Source organism: Podarcis filfolensis (genome assembly GCF_964270895.1).
Source record: "Podarcis filfolensis genome assembly, chromosome: 8".
Taxonomy (NCBI): Eukaryota; Metazoa; Chordata; class Lepidosauria; order Squamata; family Lacertidae; genus Podarcis; species Podarcis filfolensis.
The window spans coordinates 80,465,090-80,486,668 of record NC_139611.1 but is presented as its reverse complement, the minus strand read 5'-3'; the positions used below and the strand labels follow the sequence as shown (position 1 = coordinate 80,486,668).

General features: G+C 48.7%; 1 protein-coding gene across 1 annotated transcript in view; it reads right to left on the bottom strand.

Moving 5' to 3' along the window:
• The window catches only part of BCL3 (BCL3 transcription coactivator), a 31,930-nt gene extending 11,296 nt beyond the window's left edge, over positions 1–20,634 (bottom strand). Inside the window, exons 1-5 of the mRNA XM_083627244.1 lie at positions 19,151–20,634; positions 16,754–16,919; positions 13,682–13,790; positions 1,170–1,371; positions 116–204 (exon numbers count right to left, since the gene is read on the bottom strand). Coding sequence (XP_083483370.1) covers positions 116–204; positions 1,170–1,371; positions 13,682–13,790; positions 16,754–16,919; positions 19,151–19,718 — 1,134 coding nt within the window. The 5' untranslated portion in view covers positions 19,719–20,634. The remainder of the gene's footprint in view (positions 1–115; positions 205–1,169; positions 1,372–13,681; positions 13,791–16,753; positions 16,920–19,150) is intronic.
• Between the last annotated feature and the right edge of the window lie 945 nt (positions 20,635–21,579).

The following is a 21,579-nucleotide window of genomic DNA, read 5'->3' as shown; positions in this document are numbered from 1 at the left end:
TTCCACGAAATGGCCTTCCTCTTCTAAGTGGAGTGAGAAAAAGGAAACCTGTTTTCAGTTTTCCTCAGAACGACGTCTTCTGAGAAAGTTCAGTGCAGCTCCCGCGCTTACTTACCACAGCATCAACATCTGCCCCATGTTCTAGCAGAGTCAGAATAATGTCACGATTCTGGGTTCCAACAGCCACATGGAGAGGTGTAAAACCTGGTCAAAAAGCAAGAGAGAAAGAAATGAGACAACTGAAGAAGGAAGGAAATGTACACCTGAGGATTATCTGTCTCATGGAGGCAGGATAGTTCCTCCATATAATGAATAGAAAATGGGGAAACAAAACAAAATGATGTAGAAAACCCAGTAGTAATAATAATTTTATCGCTGTGGTTTAAAATGGTATTTCAGGATTTACATTTAGATGACTGTGACTGCTATATGTTTAAGGTCTCCTTGTGACTGAAAGCAGTATATAAAAGTGTATGGTAGTAATAATAATAATACTAATAATACGAAGGATCCTATGTTGCAATCGTTTTTGGAATACTTTATACTATGGTTGCCAGATTTTTTTCAATGAATCCGGGGACACTTTTTTTTTAAAGCTGAGTAGCAACAGGGAGTCAGTAGTGGGGATGGTGAGGCAAAAGACCCTGGGCCAAGCACACATGCATATTGTATAAAGGCGCAAAGCCCTTTGTTCGCACCCTGCAAAACATAATAGCGCAGAGTTGGGGGTAAAGTCAAGGAAAGTTTCAGTGTCTGCTGTGGCTATAGAGACTGAAACAGGAGAGACGTGTTTTGTTCATTCATTCATCCATTCATATTTATACTATGTAGATGCCAAAATCAGCTGCCATGCCAAGTTGAAGATGTTGGCATTGATCTCCAAGACCACCATTTTCCATACGGTCTACCAGGAACACAGTAATCTATAGGCGGCGGTGACCCAAAGAACTACTAAAATTCAGGTGCCCAGGGTTTGAATAACACATCCATTGTGCTCAAACTGAGAAGCTCCAGCCCATGGGTGGTGTGATGATGTATGGAAGTTAACCAAAGCTCCGAATTTCATTAGGGCAGCGGGTTGGGGCGGGGTGGGAGTTATATCCTTGGGTCCCGATCAACACACCAATCCATTTCCCCACCCCCACCCCTGGTTCCTCATCCACACTCACCCTCAAAGTTTCGCGCCTCCAGATCCAGAGGGGCAGGGCTCCCATCCAGCAGCTCCTGCAGGCAATGGACGCTGTCGTGTTCGCAGGCAAGGTGGAGGGCGGTCTGCCCGTTGCGGTCCAGCACCATGGGTGACGCTCCGTGAGACAACAGCAGCTTCACCAGAGTTGGCTGGGCTGTGATGACAGCCAAGTGTAACGGGGTCTGGAGTTTGTAGGGGACAAAAAAAAAAAAAACTCTTTGTGAATGCGGATGGCTGCTGGTTATGTATTTATAGAGGTCCACTATAAACCACAGAGCCTAGGACTTGCCAATCAGAAGGTTGGCGGTTCGAATCCCCACGACGGGGTGAGTTCCCATTGCTCGGTCCCTGCTCCTGCCAACCTAGCAGTTCGAAAGCACATTAAAGTGCAAGTAGATAAATAGGTACCACTCCGGCGGGAAGGTAAATGGCGTTTCCGTGTGGTGCTCTGGTTTGCCAGAAGCGGCTTAGTCATGCTGGCCATATGACCTGGAAGCTGTACACCGGCTCCCTCGGCCAATAAAGTGAGATGAGTGCCACAACCCCAGAGTCGGCCACGACTGGACCTAATGGTCAGGGGTCCCTTTACCTTTACTATAACTAAAGTTCTTAATCTGGGCCCTCCGAGGCCTTCGTATCCGTCAAAGCCAGCAGCTGCGGTATGTTTTAGGGACGCTTTGAAGCAGCCATGATGGATCAAAATGGATGTTGGCGTCTCTTCCGTAGAAGCAGCTCAAAACATTGTGTACATGTTTGCTGCTTTAGATATGGGTCATGCAAGCCTTGACAATAGGATTTAGAGTAACAGGAAAAGCTTTTTTATGTCTGTGACGACAGCTGTGAGAATGCTTCTAGCCCAGAGATGGAAGGAGAGAGAAGAAGAATGGCAGACTAAACTGATGGCGTAACTGACGGGAAAGATCAGAAACCAGGAAGATCAAGTATTCCTAAAAGACTGGAGTAAAATTTTCAATATATTAAAAAGACCATTGTAAACAGTTAAAGTCATTGGCAGGGATATAACGACACTTGTAATGTGGAATCAATTGTGGTAGCTATCGATATATAATGGATGGGTAAGGGTAAAAGATGCAGAATACTTTATTTTAAATATGGAATCCATGGAGGGAGGGAGGTCTGAGAGTTTGAAAGAACCTTTTGTTTGAATGTTTGAAGTGGGTTAAAGATAAAATGTGTAAAATTATGTAAAACCAATTAAAAAAATTATATATATAAAAAACAAAGTAACAAGAAAAGCTGCTACGATGCCAAAGCAAAAGTATAACCATGTTTTTGGAAACCAGCTTGAAAAAGTTCCCTGTGTGACAAACAGTGCATGCAACAGAGGTCCCAATTGCTCATTCCCCACCTCTCAGGTAGATTATGGTCATTCACAGTCTACATTCTTTATGGGTCCTCCCAAATGGTAATTAATGGAAAACTCAACAGGAAGGTCCAGCTCCTGCTACCATTGAGGATCAATATAAAATGTCATATCCGCCAAGTGTCCCAGGAGAAGATGAGAGTGGAAGCTTCTGATTCCAACTGTAAACTAATAACAGTTCCCTGTGATGTTCCGGAAACCTTGGCTTGATTAAACTCTAGTTAGGATCGATTTGCAGTTTCAGAACCTGGCTTACTCTGAAACCATAGCAAAAACAACAACAACACCCCACAGTTTTGGAGTTTGGGCATCATGGGGAGTTGATTCTGGATGTAGAAACACCTTGTCTCTTTTTTTCTGGCATGTAAACAAGGAGGAGAGAGAGGCAAGGGGGTGAGAAGGAGCTTGGGGGTCTCCAGAACTAGGAGAGATAGCAGGAAACCACGGTCACACATTAAATCCAAAACAGACCTCTAAACAGAGAATAAGCTCCGCTGAATGCTACCGGATTCGCTTCTTAGTAACATTTAGGATCAGACTAAGGCTTCGCTTAGCAGCAGTCATGAAATTAAAAGACTCCTGCTTCTTGGGAGAAAAGCAATGACAAACATAGACAGCATCTTAAAAAGCGGAGACATCACCTTGCCAACAAAGGTCCGTATAGTTCAAGCTATGGTTTTCCCAGTAGTGATGTTTGGAAGTGAGAGCTGGACCATAAAGAAGGCTGATCGCCGAAGAATTGATGCTTTTGAATTATGGTGCTGGAGGAGACTCTTGAGAGTCCCATGGACTGCAAGAAGATCAAACCTATCCAACCTTAAGGAAATCAGCCCTGAGCGCTCACAGGAAGGACAGATCCTCCAATACTTTGGCCACCTCATGAGAAGAGAAGACTCCCTGGAAAAGACCCTGATGTTGGGAAAGATGGAGGGCACAAGGAGAAGGGGACAGCAGAGGACGAGATGGTTGGACAGTGTTCTCGAAGCTACCAGCATGAGTTTGATCAAACTGCGGGAGGCAGTGGAAGACAGGAGTGCCTGGCGTGCTCTGGTCCAGGGGGTCACGAAGAGTCGGACACGACTAAACAACAACAACAAGGCTTCGCTTCCAGCACAAAACTCAATGAAAAAGTGGAATGACTTGTTGTAAATTGCTTCTGGGTTACTTCTGTAAGAGGGAGAACTACTAGTAAGTTCAATAAATAATAATTTATTATCTCCCAATTTATCTCAGTGTGTTGTGTGTATGCTGCTGTCTGTGCACAGGAATCGTGCTGTGTCGTTGCAGGTCATTTCTGGGTAACAGAAGAACAACAACTGCAGGGAAAGTTGAACGTAGGTCCCCCCCACTTCCCTGCACCAGAGCTGTTTGTAGCTGGCGATGTCACAGAAGAGAAACCGAAGAAGTGGCAGGGTTCAAACTCAGCATCTCCTACGCAGCCAGCTAACCAGAGGAAACCCAGCTGGTTCCCACAGAAGAAACCACAGCCCCCAGCACCTGCCTGCGCTGACGCAATCGGGCGCTTCTCAGAAAGGGACAGGGCTGGTGCAAAAGAAGGGTTTATGAGAAACAGATAAGGAAATGACAGCGAAGCTGGGAGGGCAATCTGCAGCCCGCTTTCCCCTGAACTCCGCACAAACACAAACACACACACACAAACCTATTTTGGCAGCATTGAACCATTCTCTCGAACCCTCACCGCAATCTGACTTGCGTAGGGTGCAGTTGTTTTCCTCGGAAAGGCTTCCAGACACACAGAGAGAGTCTGTAAACAGGAAAGCTCTTTTCTTTGGAGATCCTCCAAAGTCAGAGCCCAAGTATCTTTTAAGAGCCTGCTGGACCAGGCCAAAGGCCCATCTAGTCCTGTTTTCCAAGGGGCCCACCAGATGCCTGCAGGAAGCCCGCAAGCAAAATCCCAGCACAAGAGCAACTCCCCCCTTCCCGTGGCTTCCAGCAACTGGTTTTCAGAAGCTTTCCTGTGGGAGAGAGTTCCACAGTTTAACATAGCACTGCGGAAGGCATTTGGTTTGGAAGTCTTTTGGCCAGACTTTTGTGGTAGAGGTGGGTCCGTATGGGACGAGGCTGAAGGCCATCGGATGGCTTGATTTGGCACAACTGGAGAGTATTTTTTTTAAAAAAAAAATACAGATAAATATAGGCAATCAAAATTATAAAAGCAAATTGCTTAATAATAATAATAATAATGAAAAAGCTAAAAAACTACAAAAAATATCAAAGTACGTGGCATAGAACATAATAATAATAATAATAATAATAATAATAATAATAATAATAATTTATTATTTATACCCCGCCCATCTGGCTGGGCCTCCCCAGCCACTCTGGGCGGCTTCCATAAAAACCAAAAATACAGTAAAATATCACACATTAAAAACTTCCCTGAACAGGGCTGCCTTAAGATGTCTTCTGAATGTCAGGTAGTTGTTTATCGCTTTGACATCTGCTGGAAGGGCGTTCCACAGGGCGGGCGCCACTACCGAGAAGGCCCTCTGCCTGGTTCCCTGTAGCTTTGCTTCTCACAAGGAGGGAACCGCCAGAAGGCCCTCGGCGCTGGACCTCAGTGTCCGGGCAGAATGATGGGGGTGGAGACGCTCCTTCAGGTATACTGGACCGAGGCCATTTAGGGCTTTAAAGGTCAGCACCAACACTTTGAATTGCGCTCGGAAACGTACTGGGAGCCAATGTAGGTCTTTCAAGACCGGTGTTATATGGTCTCGGCGGCCGCCCCCAGTCACCAGTCTAGCTGCCGCATTCTGGATTAGTTGTAGTTTCCGAGTCACCTTCAAAGGTAGCCCCACGTAGAGCGCTTTGCAGTAGTCCAAGCGGGAGATAACCAGAGCATGCACCACTCTGGCGAGACAGTAAGCCATTATGGGTAAGAAAAAAGAAAGAAGAAAGGAGGAGGAGGAGGAGGAGTGTAAAAAAAGAAAAGAAAAAAGAAAAAAGGGGGGGGGAGAGATAAAAGAGGAAGATGAGCCAAAACACAAGAAGGCTCATCTATTGTACGCTCCCGTCAAGGTCACAACAGATCATTATTCTTATCAATTCTCTCTATCTGCATTCCATCTTGGTATTAGGGAACATTTCCCTATGCGGTATCATTCTAAACATAACCAGGTCTTTCTTGATGAATCCTTATCCCCTACATAATTATTGAAACATTCCCATTCTTTTTTCACCATCTTTTTAGGTTTATCTCTTATTGCATCTGTCAGCTTCGCAAGCTCCAAGTATTCGCACAATTTGACTACCCGTTCATCTTTAATGGGTGTATTTTTATCTTTCCAGTGTTTTGCCACTATAACCCTTGCTGCTGACGTCGCATTCATAACCTGGTTTTATTTTTGGAGAGTATTTTTTTTGTTCTGCTCCCAGCCCCACCGGCTTTTGTAAAATGGCATCATCTGCCTTGATACCTAGGGAGAGGGTGGGAGACCTTCAAATATCTCAAGGGCTGTCACATAAGAAGAGGGAACAAACTTGTTTTCTCCAGCTCTGGAGGGTAGGACTTGGGGGTAATGGGTTCAGGTTACAAGAAAGGAGATTCCGACTCAAAAATAGGAAGAACTTAAGAGCAATTGGACAGTGGAACGGATTCTCTCGTGAGGTTGTGGACTCTCCTTCCTTGGAGGTATTTAAACAGAGGTTAGATGGCCACCTGTCATGGATACTTGACAGCTGAGATTCCTGCATTGCAGCGGGGTTGGACTAGATGACCCTTGGAGTCCCTTCTAGCACTTCAATTCTATGATCTTGATATTAAAAATGTACCAGGAAGCATTTGGACAAGAGGAAGCTAGCTCTGCCCCAGCGAAACTAAAAAGAAACCAAAACTGTAGAAGCCAAAAGTGAGTGTCACTCATGGTTGATTGAATTTTCATTTCCAGTTAAAAGGATTTCCAGGAACAAGCCTGTACTAGCTTTCATCCACCCCCAAGACCCCGGAAAGCCAGATGTTACAGTAGAGAAACTGACGATGAGGCAATACTAGGAACAGATGGGTCCAGGATCGCCGGGTAGAAAGCAAGTTTGCAATGTCTGCTACTAGCTGGAAAAAAAAAAATCTAAACACGGGACATTTGTATGTACTCCAAGAGGGTGGAGCTGTTTCCCGATCATGTAAAATCCAATTGACATTTGTTCCGATTCAGCAGTAAAGAGGGGGTTTTCCCAGGGAAAGTAGCAAGACAACAAAAAACCACCCCACTCTCCTACTGTGACTTGGAATCATGGGGGGAATTAAAGTGTGGATGGGCTATGAGGAATCGTGAGTATTTGTGACATTGGAAGGGATTTTTTTCCTGCAAAATGGGAGGTATAGGTTTGCCACCAAAATAGCTACACTGCCCTAAGTAACTAGGAAGCTGTAATACAGAAGCTGTAATATAGAATCCAATACAACTTGAGGACTAGGATAATGCCAATATTTGGGGCACAACACGGCAGCAGTTGGGGGGCAGTGAAACCAAATTCCAGTTAGTGGAACAGTGCAGTGAAGACGACCAGAAAGGGGGTCTCCTCCAACCTTGCAATCAAAAGCAGCGGGAAGGTTCAACTTTTCATTTTTGAGAGTCCTTAGTAGATCAGGACATCTCCGTAGAGGACTTTCCCCCGCAAGTCTTCCTTTTCGGAAGGCAAAGTTTCTGGACTCTCACTGCTTGGGTGGTAGGGATTTCAAGCAGGGACAAGGAACATTATTCTTTATTAAACATGGTTCGCTTTTTTATTAAAAAACAACAACATGCAAGTAAAAATAAATAAATAAATAAATAAACAACACAGACATTAAAACCAGCAAAAAATATCATTCATCTTTTTAAAACACAGAACACCCCACCCATTGAAGGAAGCCGCAGCTCATTAAAAGCCAAATAAATGTTTTTGCCTGGCGCCCTAAGGTTAGCAATGATGGTGCCAGGTGAGCCTCGCTAAGCATTCCACAAGAGGGGGGACACCACTGAAAAGGCCCCGTTCTAGCGTTGGCCTCCTCTGGAGGAGGAACACAGAGAAGAGCTTCAGCTGAGGGTTTGAGCCAGTTCATAAGCAGAGAGGCAGTCTTTGCAGGACTGGCGTCCTGAGCCACGTAAGGCTCAAAAACAGCACTTTGAATTTGACCCGGAACCTATCTATGCTGGAAGGATGCAAGATGGATTTACCCAGGAGGCAGCCTTCATTTAGTAAGACATCTCCTTGGCTGCCAGTGGGAACTCTCTTTCCTGCGGTCTGAGGATTGCGGATGGGCGTGAACAAGACAAAACTCCCACGAGCCATCCTTTCCGTTGCGCAAGGCCGCGCCTGCTTTTCAGATTTACGGCTGCCACAGAAATCTAGTTTAAAAACCTTGCCCGCCTCAAATCCGAAAGTTGGCTGTGCACAAAAAATAAGGGACAGAAAGAGAGGGTGGTGAAAGCACACAGCCTTGCATGCTTTCGGAGACCGCTTCTTATCTGCAGGATGGTTTGACCCTAAACTGCATGCTAGAAATAATATATATATATATATATATATATATATAACCCCAACCCCCTCTAAAGCCTTTACCCACCCCCTGCAACTTCCGCCTGTTGTTCCTGGTGTTGTGACTCAGTGCTGCTGAGTGCAGTGTCTTTGTGTCTTTCTTGAGCCACACGCTTGAGGAAGTTGCCTGGGGTTTGCCACCAGCGAGGGCTAGGGAAAGTCCCTTGGGTGGGTAGAGGGGAGGGCACAAGAAGCTGCTACGAATTAAGCCTTCGAAGCTTACGACTCCTCAAGGACTGCAGGGTTTGGGGCCTTGTCTCCTTGGCTTTTGCCAGGCTGGTCTCCTTCCAGACGCACTCGCTGCTAAACTACAATCTCTGCTCTGCTTTGCGGGAGAGCTGACCGAGGAAGCCTGATGCAACCTGGTTGGTCAAAGGAATAGGAGACTCCAACCCAGGGGTCAGCAAACCTTTTCAGCAGGGGGCCGGTCCACTGTCCCTCAGACCTTGTGGGGGGCCGGACTATATTTTGGGGGAAATTTCCTATGCCCCACAAATAACCCAGAGATGCATTTTAAATAAAAGCACACATTCCACTCATGTAAAAACACCAGGCAGGCCCCCACAAATAACCCAGAGATGCATTTAAAATAAAAGGACACATTCTACTCATGTAAAAACACACTGATTCCCGGACCGTCCGCGGGCTGGATTTAGAAGGCGATTGGGCCGGATCCGGGCCCTGGGCCTTAGTTTGCCTACCCATGCTCCAACCCCTCAAGAGTTTACTTCTCCTTGCTCCAGCAAGCTCCCATGCTATTTCTGTTGCGTTTTGTGTTTTCCAAGTGCGGTGGTACCTCGGTTTTTGAACGTCATCCATTTTGGAAGACCGTTCGACTTCCGAGGCGCGTTCGAAAACGGAAGCATTTACTTCCGGGTTTTTGGCGTTTGAAAACCGAAATGTTGGGCAACGGAGATGTTCGAAAACCGAGGTACCACTGTAATATTTTTTTTTTTAAAAATGTAGCAAAGAATGCTGAATACTGAGATCTCTGTGAATTACGGAAATTAAGCTTATTTTGGGAGGAGAAGTTACCTGTGAACTTAAACCCTGACCCTTGAAAACCGACTCAAGTCTCGCCCCCTGCTTCAGAGAAGAATTGTCCATCAACTTTCAAGCCTTTCTTCTCAGCCTTAAAGGCTAGAAACTTGGGTTTAAAAAAACACAGAAAGCCCTCGGTTTTTAATAAACTGAATTCTGTGTCTGGAGCCTCCACATACATTCAGCACGTTGCAATGATTCAGATTTGATAAAATCAAGATTTATCCTCATTTCATCACACAAGAGCGAGGTCAGGGACGCAAAAGGATCACCAGCAATATCTTCTGGAAAAACCCACCAGAGCATTGTTGGACTACAACTCCCATCATCCTGGGCCACATGATGGGCATTGTAGTCCAACAACACTGGGAGATCTGAGTCTGAGAAACACTGGACTGTGGCAACAGGTTTAAGGCACCCCACTATCATAGCCAGACCCCGCTCTCTACTGGGAGCAAAGACTAAATCAAGAGGGATGCATTGGGCCGAAGACCATACGATCAATCCCTCAGTTGCCATGGAGGCCTCGAAATCCCAGCCTGGCCCTGGGAAGGCCCTGAGGCATCCTGGGAAAAGACCAAGAGTCCTGAGTCTTTCCAAAACCACGATGGAGACAAGCCTGTCCAGCTTAATTACTGGTGGGTGGTGTCCCAACAATATGGCGGCTCAGCACATCAGGCCAATGACTGCATGAGCTCATGAGCCACAAAACAGACCCAAGACCTTTTTATTGATCCCTCAGCAGGTCCTGATCTGCCGCCACCTCTCCACCTCCGCTCTGAGGTGAACACGCCCAAGGCTTCTCCATGGCGACGGATCCCAGGGGAAGATAGGATTGCGCAAACTTTCAGGGAAATGCACCAACCATTAGGAAGCTCGGATATCCTGGAAACCAGAGTTCGAAACCTACTGCTTGGTCCCAAACCAAGTGGGTTCTGCTCAGGCCCTATTTGCACAATAACGCAATAGGATAGAACTTTAAACAGTCAGGGTTTCTTCCCCCAAAGCATCCTGGCAACTGGTGTGTTTTTTTTTAATGGTTGCTGAGCGTTGTCAGGAGACCCCCTTCGCAGAACTACAATTCCCAGAGTTCCCTGGGAGGAGGGATCGATTGCTAAATCACTCCGTGAGGGGAATAGGGGGCCTCCTGGCAACTACCTTTCCCAGGATTCCTTGTGGGGGAAGCCATGGCTGCTAAAGCGGTGTAACAGGGCATCAAAAATATAGTGCAGATGTAGCCTCAAGAGTAGACCCATTGCAAGTAATGCACCCGAGTGAGCCATGTCTGTTATCTCTCAAACGCGTCAACTCTTGAGTAGAATTAACCCTGGATATGACCCTTTGCCTTTTCAGACTCAAAATCCCAACCTACAAAACAGGACCTAATGACCACTTCTTACATTTTGAAGTCGTTTCTCTTTGTTCTCTGACTCCGCCAGGGCACTACGGCTGCACAAGATGGACCTGCGAGTCTGTGGTCACGTTAATAATCAATTTTAAAAGTTGCCAACTTTCCACGGGGGGGGGGGGGGGCATGGGCATCCAGGAACCCCCTGCTTTGGCAGAAGAATAGATCAATAGCTCAGTAAACCTCAATCGATCCCTGGTCTCCTCTGAGCAAGGTTTCTGCCCAAATCCCTGTGCTTTCTGTGTGGGTCTTCTTTTTCTTGAGGGTCGTGTTCTTGAGGGAAGGCTATATGTTAGCAGCCAAAGGAAATGGATCCTGTAGTAGGAAAACAACCACTTTCTTTGTCTCTCTGCTGCCCCCCCCCCAACCCAATTCCCTCTTTCGCTCTCTCTTCTTCCAGGGCTGGATGAACCATTCAGCAAAATAAAGACGCCCTTAGGGCATCAATGGGGGCAGCACAGAAATTTTCCATTGCTGGATTTACCGTGGTGCATCTGAGCCAGGTCCCACAAAAAAATGGCTCCCACAATAAGTGAAAAAAATTACATACCTATATACATGCGCGCATACATACAACAACAAAATAGTAATAATAGAATCATAGAGCTGGAAGGGACCCTGACGGTCATCTAGCCCAACCCCCTGAAATGCAGGAATCTTTTGCCCAATGTGGGGGTGGAACCCACGACCCTGAGATTGAGAGTTTCCTGCTCTACTGACAGAGCTATCCCAGCTAGAGGTTGATGATATACATTCATCTTAACGAATTTTGGAAACAGATTGGTATAGAAATATCAGGAATTGTGGGAAGGAATGTGGAAATAACTAAATTAATGGTTCTTATTACCCTGAGTAGTACTGAGTTAAAAACAAAATTGATGGTAATTGCAGCGAGACAGGTCATCGCGAGTAATTAGGGAAATGCAGAAGAGTTAGGGGTGAACCAATGGAGGAAAAAACTGAATATTATAATTTTAGAATATTTAACTGTGAAGATACATAGAATGAAAAGGTTTAAGGTCATTGAGAAAGAGGAGGATTGGTTTGAGAAGATATAGAATTATTTGAGTAGGTTTGAACAATATGGGGCAATTAAAATGTTAAAAGTTAAATAAACCTTGTGGAAAGAGGAGTGTTAAGGTATATATATAGAAGTGTGCATATGGTTGATTTGAATATGTTATTATTGAATATGTATATTATTGAATATTGTATACCCAATGTATCAGCCGCCTGGGGGGTTTCACTGTGTTTTGGTGGCTGGTAAAAAATAAAAATATATTCATCTTGGGAATACAACCAAGAACCTTCCAACTTGTATATGGGGGCACCAAAATCTTTGAACTGCTTAGGGCCTCTAAAGGTCTGAATCCAGAATACCCCAGCATGACTGGAAGCCCTGAAGAGTGGGGGAACCTGTTCTCTCTCCCTCCCTTGATGCACAAGACCTGATCACGCTCTAAAACTTCCTGGAGGGGGAAGGGCTGTGGCTCCGTGGTTCAGAGCCTCTGCTTTGCATGCAGAAGGTCTCGCGGTTCGTTCCCCGGCGTCTCTGGGTAGTGCTGAGAACTGAAACCCTGGAGAGCCACGGCTTTGCCAGTCAATGCACAGGCAAAACTGAGCTAGACGGACTCAGCCCCAGTTTGTACTGTGCATTTAAAGCACCGTGTGGGGCCGGCCCACCCAAGAGACAAGGTGAGGTGACCGCCTCAGGTGGCAGAGTCCGCTGGGACAGCAGATCCTGATGTAGAACTTTAGCCGGGGCTGGCCCACCCAAGAGGAAAGGTTAATGCACTATTTAACGTAGGGCCGGCCCACCCAAGAGGCAAGTGGAGGCGACCGCCTCAGGTGGCAAGATCCACTGGGGCGGCAGAGCCCTGATGTCCATCTTTCTTCCCCCCCCTTGCTCCTGATGTAGATCTTCCTTCACCCCTTCTTCCCTAGCGGGGAGAGAGGTGCCATTTTGGGCTCTGCCTCAGGTGCCAAACTGTTTTGGGTCATCCCCTGGCACTATGATACAACTTTAAACAGCCCCCACCCCAGGAAAAAGTTGTGGGAGCTGTAGTTTGCTGTGGGTGCTGAAAGTTGTTAGGAGATACCTGATTCCATTCGCTAAAACTACAATTCCCAGAGTTCCTTGGGAAGCAGGACTGACAGTGAAACAAGGCTGAAGATTGTAACAGGAGGTCTCCGAACAGGGCTTAACAAACTACAGCTCCCAGAGTTCTTTGGGGGAAGCCATGACTGTTTAAAGTGGTATCGCAGTGCTTTCAATGTCTGGGGTGAATGTGGCCTTGATATAAGGCAGGTGGCTATGATTCCTCTCCCCACTTTTCCAGCCTGAGACCTACAATAACATTCGGCCGCCCACATTGGTGAGAAGAATGAAAAGCCAGATAGAAACTTTCTCCCCGTGGCCTAAGAGAGAGGCAATCACTCCCCCAAGCTGTGAGCGCTCGGATGGAGAAGCCCTCCAAGTCTTCCCAAACGTGCTGCTAAAGCAAAGACCCCATGTCCAGGAGCAGTGTACAGTGGTACCTCTGGTTACGTACTTAATTCGTTCTGGAGGTCTGTTCTTAACCTGAAACTGTTCTTAACCTGAAGCACCACTTTAGCTAATTGGGCCTCCTGCTGCCACCGCGCGATTTCTGTTCTCATCCTGAAGCAAAGTTCTTAACCCGAGGTAATATTTCTGGGTTAGCGGAGTCTGTAACCTGAAGCATATGTAACCTGAAGCATATGTAACCCGAGGTACCACTGTACCTCAAAATATCAGGTGCTGCAGACAAACAACAAGGTATGATTGCCTTCACATCCTCTATGCTAAGATTCTTGGTGGCCACGGTGGGATTTATTTATTTTTTGCATTTCCGTTCGCCTTGCTTTCCTCCAAACAGCATGCAGAGTTCCGCTCCCTATTTTACCCTATAACAACAACCATGCGAGGTAGGTCAGGCCGAAGGCGAGTGACACCCAAGGTCACCCAACCAGCTTCATAGCTGAGTGGGGATTCGAACCCTGGTCTCCCGGGTCTGGGTCCAACACTCTAACCCCTACACCACAATGCCTCTCTCTGGATGATGGACCGACAGCACGCCCCTACCCCACGGCTCACACTTACCTGCCGCAGGTTGTTGAAGGTGTCCAGGCTTTGCCTCCCCTGGTGGAAAAGAGCAATCAGGCGCCGAGCGGCCAGAAGATTCCCCTGAACCACAGCGATGTGGAGAGGCCTGGAACGGGACAGAGAGATGAGCTGCGAATCCATTAGACCAGAGACCCCTCCCCTCCCGGTCTGCAAAGCTTTGCTAACCTGGCGCCTTCCAGACTACAACTCCCATCAGCCACCTGGAGGCACCACTTTGGCTGAGGTTGAGGGACATTGACACATGAGAAAAGTTGATCGGGGACTGAAGGTGGGGTGGATTGGAACAGCAGCTTCCAAGCTGTGGAGCTCCCTGCACCCAGAAGCACCTTCACTATACAAGAAACCCTATACCTGGGCTTTTGACACTTGGAAGGGACCCCAAGGGTCATCCAGTCCAACCCGCGAGTTGCAGAAATCTTAGCTAAATCCATGGCATGAAATGTACGTTTTTAGGACGCACCTTATCTCTGTGATTGGGCGCCGTTTTAAGCTGTTTTTAATATTGCCTCTTAATAGCGCAACCAACACATACAGTGGTATCTCGGGTTACATATACTTTAGGTTACAGACTCCGCTAACCCAGAAATAGTACCTCGGGTTAAGAACTTTGCTTCAGGAAGAGAACAGAAATTGTGCTCCGGCGGCATGACAGCAGCAGGAGGCCCCACTAGCTAAAGTGGTGCTTCAGGTTAAGAACAGTTTCAGGTTAAGAACGGACCTCCGGAATGAATTAAGTACTTAACCTGAGGTACCACTCTACTTAAAATAATCCTTTTCCCTATGTATTTTTAAAAAGCACTATTGTATACCGTGGTACCTCTGGTTATGTACTTAACTCGTTCTGGAGGTCCGTTCTTAACCTGAAACTGTTCTTAACCTGAAGCACCACTTTAGCTAATGGAGCCTCCCGCTGCTGCCGCTGCACGATTTCTGTTCTCATCCTGAAGCAAAGTTCTTAACCCAAGGTACTATTTCTGGATTAGCGGAGTCTGTAACCTGAAGCGTCTGTAACCTTAAGCGTATGTAACCCGAGGTACCACTGTATCTATATTTTCCATTTTGTCTTTATATATGTAGAAACGGTTCATGCCTTGAAATAAAATGATTTGTCAGCATAACTTTTGTGGAAATTATTTATACACTTACTTATTTATAAGACTTCAGTTATCCCCAGGGTAAAAAAAAAGGGGGGCACATTATCTACCTGGTCCGGGCCTCTGCCCGGCTCTGCAAGGCCCTCGTCTGAACCCTCTATAAAGGGGCATGAGTGGGATTAAGGGGGTCTCCCTCCTTGCAGCCCCTCCCTATTTCACTCCTGGCCAAAGCTCTCGCTCTCGGTTGTCCAAAGTCTCAACGCCCCCCTGCTACCTATCCGCATAGCACCCTGGGCTCCACCTGACTTCGCAGAAGCTGCCTCTCTCCCCGCTTGCGATGAAACGAAACCGCCTTATCGTCTGGGGCCAAGCCCACAGGCAGCGGGAAGGGCTCCCAAGGCACCGGCTTCCAGTAAGCCGAGCCCTGACCTCCGCTTCCTGTCTCGCTAACGGAGCCTCGAGGGCTCACCGCAGGAGCCAGCCCCCCCAGCGGAGAGGAAGGAGGAGACGAACAACCCCTGGTTCAGGGCTCTGCAGCTCAGAAGGATGTGGGGCAGCTTAAGGAGCAGAGAGGGGCAGGGGTCACTTCTCCCCTTCGCCATATTCCAGGAAAAGGGACAGGGCTGCCAACAATTACACAGCAGGGGAAACGTCAGCAGACGGGGAGGAAGTCAGGGTGTGTGTAAGAGAGAGGGGTGTAGCTTGGGTAGGGGATTCCCCTTTGGCAGCTGCACTTGGCTCCGGTTAAACAAAGCTGCTGAGTGAGAGGAGGAGAAAAAGGCGGAGAGGCCTTCCTCTCCAAATGTCCAAACCCAAACCAGAAGGAAAGAGCGTTACCTGTACATCTTAGGCTAAGTCTGTGATCCTTCCAACCAAACAGGGTGGAAAGAGGCAGACTCCTGCTGTTTGGCCCTAGAGGTGGGGTAGACTGTTTTTGGATATGGAGGCTCAACCTAGCTACTGTGGTGGCGGACAGCCGCCAACAGGCTGCACCCACCAGGAATGTGTCTAATCAGGGTTCTCCCCTCCGCCCCCCCCAATTTGCCTAAGCAAACGGCCACCCTGACATGATGCGGCAACACAATTCTGCACATCAGGGGCTGGCGGGAGTTGTGGCTCGAAACATCTGGAAGGCTGGTGCGTGTTGATTATGCAAAGGGTGGATTTCTTCATCCTGGGAGACCCAGGTTCAAATCCACAGCAGAAAAATTCCAGAAGGCTCAACTCTTGGATACCTTCCAAGTCAAATTACCTTCCCTTTCCCTCCTCTGAAAAAAAGTGTGTTTTTAAATGTGTTTGCTGCAGTTATGCTCCTTTTTATAGAAAGGTCTGCACAGAATAACCAACGGCTGCTTGTTTCCTTTTTTAAACAAAGGGGCTGTGTGCTGTTGGCTTGGCTAGTGCACAGGCCCATTTCACAGATTACGCCAATAGTCACTGAGGCTAGAACTATGTGTTCTGCAAACACATTGGGGTGGGTCATGGCATTTGCAGGGGAAACTGCTTAGTTCCTCTCCCCACAACCAGAATCTGCAAACAGCTGGTCACCAACATAAAGATAAAGATACCACAAAGCAACCATTTGCATGTGGGGTGAAATATGGGGTGTTGGCAGTTGCCCTCTTCAGCCTCCTCAAATGATGCCTCAAATTTTTCAGCCCCACCATGGAAATTGAATTAGAGGCGAGATTCAACTTCCACCCATGACTCAGACTTCAGTACTGGGATGGGAAAATCAGAAACAAGGAAGTCCTCTGAGCATGTGCAAACTGCCTTTTGGCAGCCGCTGCTTAATTATAAATTCCCAGGTATTGCACACATGCCTTCTCAGAATCGACCCTCAAAATTGAAGTTCCCCATCCCCCCCCATTTCCTGCCAGGCCCCAATCCTTCCCTTCTTCTCCTGCACTTCCAGTTCTCCCCCCTTGAGCACCCAGCTTCTCCCTCTCCTTACGTGTCTCCGTCCTCATCTTGCTTGGTCGCTGTGGCAACGTCTAGGGCCAACTGGGCCTCCACGGGGCAGAGGAAAGCGTAAGGGGTGGGGACCCTCAGCACTGGGTTGGGGGTCACGGGATGCAAAAGCGGCGACATCTCGGGGCTGAGGAAGGGGCCGGCCAAACCTGAAACGGGGAGGTGGGGAAAAAGAGAAAGAAGGGTTGGAATGAGACGCAAAGCCGACCCTAAAAGAACCCAGGCGTCCGGGACTCCTAGTCCCCTCATTGATAAGTTCACTGGAAGGCTTTCCTTGAGCTCTGCCAGTCGCCAGCCTCTTCAGGAGCAAGGAATGCCGTTTTGAGCCTCAGTAGTGGTGGCAGAGAGAATGGGCGCAAACGGAAAGGGTAACAACAAAGCTCCAAGTTTGCATTTTATTTCCTCCAAGGCAGCACATTTTAAAGGGTGCTTTGTTATCGCTGTTTGTATACGCAGATGCATTTTAGACCTCACAACAACCGAAGACAGAGGTGATCCTGTTGAATTGTTTTAAAAATAGAGAGAGAGGAGGAAACTGCCCCTCTCAAAAAAAAAAAAACAAAAAAAAAAACAAAAATCCTTGGTTCTTCTGCTAAGAAGCTCAGATTTCCTCATTCTGGTCAAAGTGGGTGGAACGGCAGCAGAAAACGGCAATTAAAGGGTCCAATCTGCACCATACAGTTAAAGCACTATTTATACCACTTTGTACTGCTTCCCCGCCAAAAAATTATGGGAGCTGTAGTTTGTTAACAGTGCTGAAAGAGTGATTTAAATGTATTGTGCGGATGTGGACTGCATCCAATGAGATGTGCTTGGTTTTGGTCTGGCCATATTGGCGCTGCATCTTAGGACGGTCTTTGTTTATTTGCCGCCTGAGGTGAAATGCGGAGTTTCCACACCTAGTGGGCAGCAAGGAAGGGAGTGGTTTCAAAGGGAGGTGAGCTTCATTGATGCTCCTTAGATGGAGACACTCTGGGGCACCTCAAGTTTTGGGCCACAGTAGCACCACAGGCAGAAGAAAAGCCTGAGCATCTAGCGCTGCCACAGGTGTGTTTCTCCCAACGCCACAATTCTGACCAAACTTGCCGTGAAGTCCGGATTCCCCACTTGAGGAGAGGGCTTCAATTTACCTTGCACCTGTGCTGGCCTCACACCTGACGAAGACTTCTGTTGTGCTCAGAAGCTTCGTCGTCTCTAAGCCACTAGCTGGTCCAATGGCAAACAACTCATAATAAATAAACATAAAAAATACTTCAGGCGTTTCTACAGCACATGCGTTCTGCAGAGCGCTCCAGCTCGCCAACGCCTACAACAACCTGGTAAGGTAGGCTCTTTTGACAAGAGATCTTTCCCAGTCTGCACCTGTACTGCATCAAGATGTTTTAATGATTTTATATCTTTTAATGGTCTTATATCTGCTGCCCTGGGCTCCTTTGGGAGGAAGGGCAGAAATAAAATTAATAGGAATGGAATCATAGAATTTTAGAGCTGGAAGAAACCCTGAAGACCATGTAGTCCCAAACTTGGGTCTCTAGCTCTTTTTTGGACTACAACTCCCATCATCCATAGCTAGCAGGAACAGTGGCCAGGGATGATGGGAACTGTAGTCCAAAAACAGCTGGGGACCCAAGTTTGGGAAACCCTGACTAGTCCAACCCCCTGCAATGCAGGAATATGCAGCTGTTCCATACAGTGATTGAACCTGCAACCTTGGTGCTATAGGACCAAATAAAAATAAAAATATTCTTCACTGCAGGCCAGGAGCCAGCTTGCTACAGCCACCTAGGCATTTTCAGGGCTGAGGTGCAATGCACACAAGGGGACTTCCCAATTCAGAGATTATGTTCTCGGGACCAAGGCAGGCACCAACATCTCCATTTCACCAGTTTCGCAGACTTCCCATCCGTCTGGCTGCCACACCTGCCTAACAGATTCATTTCCTCCTTGCTGCAGGCCTTCCTCTTCTTGACCCCTACAGCTGGGAAAGGGTGTTTTTTTAAAAAAAAACAACAAAAAAACAAAAACGTTTTGGGTGAGTCCAAAGCCCTTCCATCACCTCAATTACCAAGTGGGGCCCTTGTATCGCAAAAGGGACGATGCAAACCAGGAGTGGGTCACCTGTGGCCCTCAAATGTTGTGGGGCTCCATCTCCCACCAGTCCTGGCCAACACAATCCGGAGATGATGGGGTGTGTGGTCCATCAAGATCTAGAGCGCCGCAGGTGAGCCACTCTTGGAAAGGCAAGCGGATGGGTGCCAAGTGATTGGGAAGGAAGTTGGCTGCAAAAAACCCCTAAGGATGGAGAGTTAGAAAAATCAGCTGCTGGCGGAAGGAGATTGAGTGGGGATAGAGCATTCCAGAGAGGGGGCCTTCTCTTTACCTGAGTAATAGGCAGCTGGGAATCTTGGGTAGCTGACAGAGATATACGGAGAGTGGTAACCATTGAAGGGGGAGCCCCACAGCTCGCTGCTCTCCGTCTTGGGGACTTTGCCAGCCAGCGGCCCCTGGGCGTCCTCATCTGCCCCCGGCACGACATACGGGCGTTTCCGCAAGGGCAAGCACGTCTTGGCCTTCTTCTCCCCCTCCAGCCCCGCCTGGGGAGAAGCCGTGCTCCGCATTCCTGGAAGGATGGGGCCGGGCTGGCAGACGGCACTCGGGGCTTCCTCGGGCTCCCGGGAAGTAGGCAACTGCCTCCCGGAGGCGCCCAAAGAAACCTCTCTGTCGGGGGCGACGCATCTGCCTTGGCTGCCCCCTTTCCGCCAGGTGCTCAAGTCCACAGGTAGCTCCCCGGCCATGTTTGCCAATTCCTCCTTGCCGTCGCCGGGCAGGGACTCCCGGGCAGGGTTCGCTTTCGGCTCCAGAGCTGGGTCAAGGGCTGGTGGAGCGGGAGGCGTCCACCTGGTCAGCTTTCCCGGGTGCTGCTGAGTGGGCAGTCGGAAAGTCACCATCACCTGCTCATGTTCGCAAACCAAAAGCCCCCAGGGAACCCGCTCACCCAAGGCAGCTTGGGGGAGGCTCTCAGTTTCCGACGGCGGCCGCTTTCCAAGCGCCCTCCGACGGACGCTGCAAATCCCTTTCCATAGGCTCGGAAGATTGGATGGCCCGGTTACCTCCACCGACGCGCCATGTGATCACACCTGAGCGCTTTGCTCACAGGGTGTGGGCAGTGGGTGAAGTGTCATGCTCAGGAAGCCGGCAGGCAGTCCTTTCCGACAGCAGCAGGGAGAGAGCCGAGGTGGGGTGGGGGGTGTGCAGGAAGGTCACAACCTCACCCGCACCCTCCTCGTCCGCTTTCTGGATTCCGGGGAAAGGAGTCACCAGCCAAGCCGCGCCCGGTCTCAGCGCTCCGTCCCTTGCCAATCCTCTTCTCTTGTTTTTCTTTTTCCTGGCTGGAAGTGCTCCCCCGCCGCCTAAACACGACGGTCCGGGTGGCGATGGCAGTGCCCTTAGTGCCCCGCGGGCGCCCACGAGTGAATCCCGAGGAGCGGCGGTGACACCCGCTGCTTCGCCCACCCTCGGCGGTAGAGGAAGCCGGGACTTCCCCGTCGGCTCAGCTGAATACTAGGGACTTTCACAGACGCCTCTTACCGGCCTCCCCTCCCCGGGGGAGTTCCGCCTACAGCTCCTCCTCTTCTTGGCCGCCTGCCCGCTCTCGAAACTCCTTCCCCCGGCAGGCGCACAACGGCCAGGGGAGCCCTGCGCGCCATGCGCCCAGGGCGCATTGCCAAAGAAGCCAGGTGCGCCCAGGGCGCATTGCCAGCTCCCCAGGCGGAGAGGCGAGCGGGATCGGGGGGCGGGGAGGCGCTTCGCTTCGCTTTTGCGGCCTTTTTCCCGGACTTCTCCCCTCCCAGCCGGGAACGCCCCAGAGGGGAAGGGCAAGGAGTGCGACCGCCCCTCGCCAGGGCTAGGAGGCGACGGGGCGCTTAACTCTTTCCTCGGGAAGAGGCCGGGGGAATGAGAGAAAGACGCCCAGCGATGAATGAGGCTGCGCAGCTCAGTGGTTTTTACTTAAGGATAGGTTCGGTTCTGGAATTACTGGTCCTGCAGTCCTAAGAACCCTGATGGACCATCAGACCAGTGCCCCATCTGGTCCGACATCCTATATGGCCAATCGGATGCCCGTGATATGCCCGCAAGCGGGACCCAGGCACAAGAGGCTTCTGCGCTGTCCAGCAACGGGTATTCAGAAGCGTTCCTGCTTCCGGCCATGCAGGCAGGGTATAGCCTCCGTGGCTCATAGCCATTGCTTGCGTCTCCCCACCGCCGTGCAGTCACACATTTTAATGTCTGTGGTTTTTAGATTTTTGTAAATCGCTTATTAGCCCATTTTGGAATTAAGCTAACTCCTTGGGGCCGAGGGGGACTTCGGCTTTAATAATAATAATAATAATAATAATAATAATAATAATAATAATAATAATAATAATTTATACCCCGCCCACCTGGCTGAGTTTCCCCAGCCACTCTGGGCGGCTCCCAATCGAGTGTTAAAAACAATACAGCAATAAAATACCCCCGCCCCCGTTGATGGCCATTGCCATTCAAATGGGGTCCGTGCACCACGTCATGTGTTCGATTATGCAGGGCAGGGCTTACTTGTGCCCCCACAACTTGTTATTATTGGGCGTAGGGGGAATAACTGTACATAACTAACTCAGGTTCTGCCCCCCTACAAAAAATCTGGCAGATTAACAGCGTTCTCCCCATCATATAGTGATAATGGGGCAAGCTACACCTGTTAAAATTCTCCCTGCTTGTAAATTGTAGCTGGATTGAAAAAATATTTTTTCCGCAAAGCATAAAAACCAC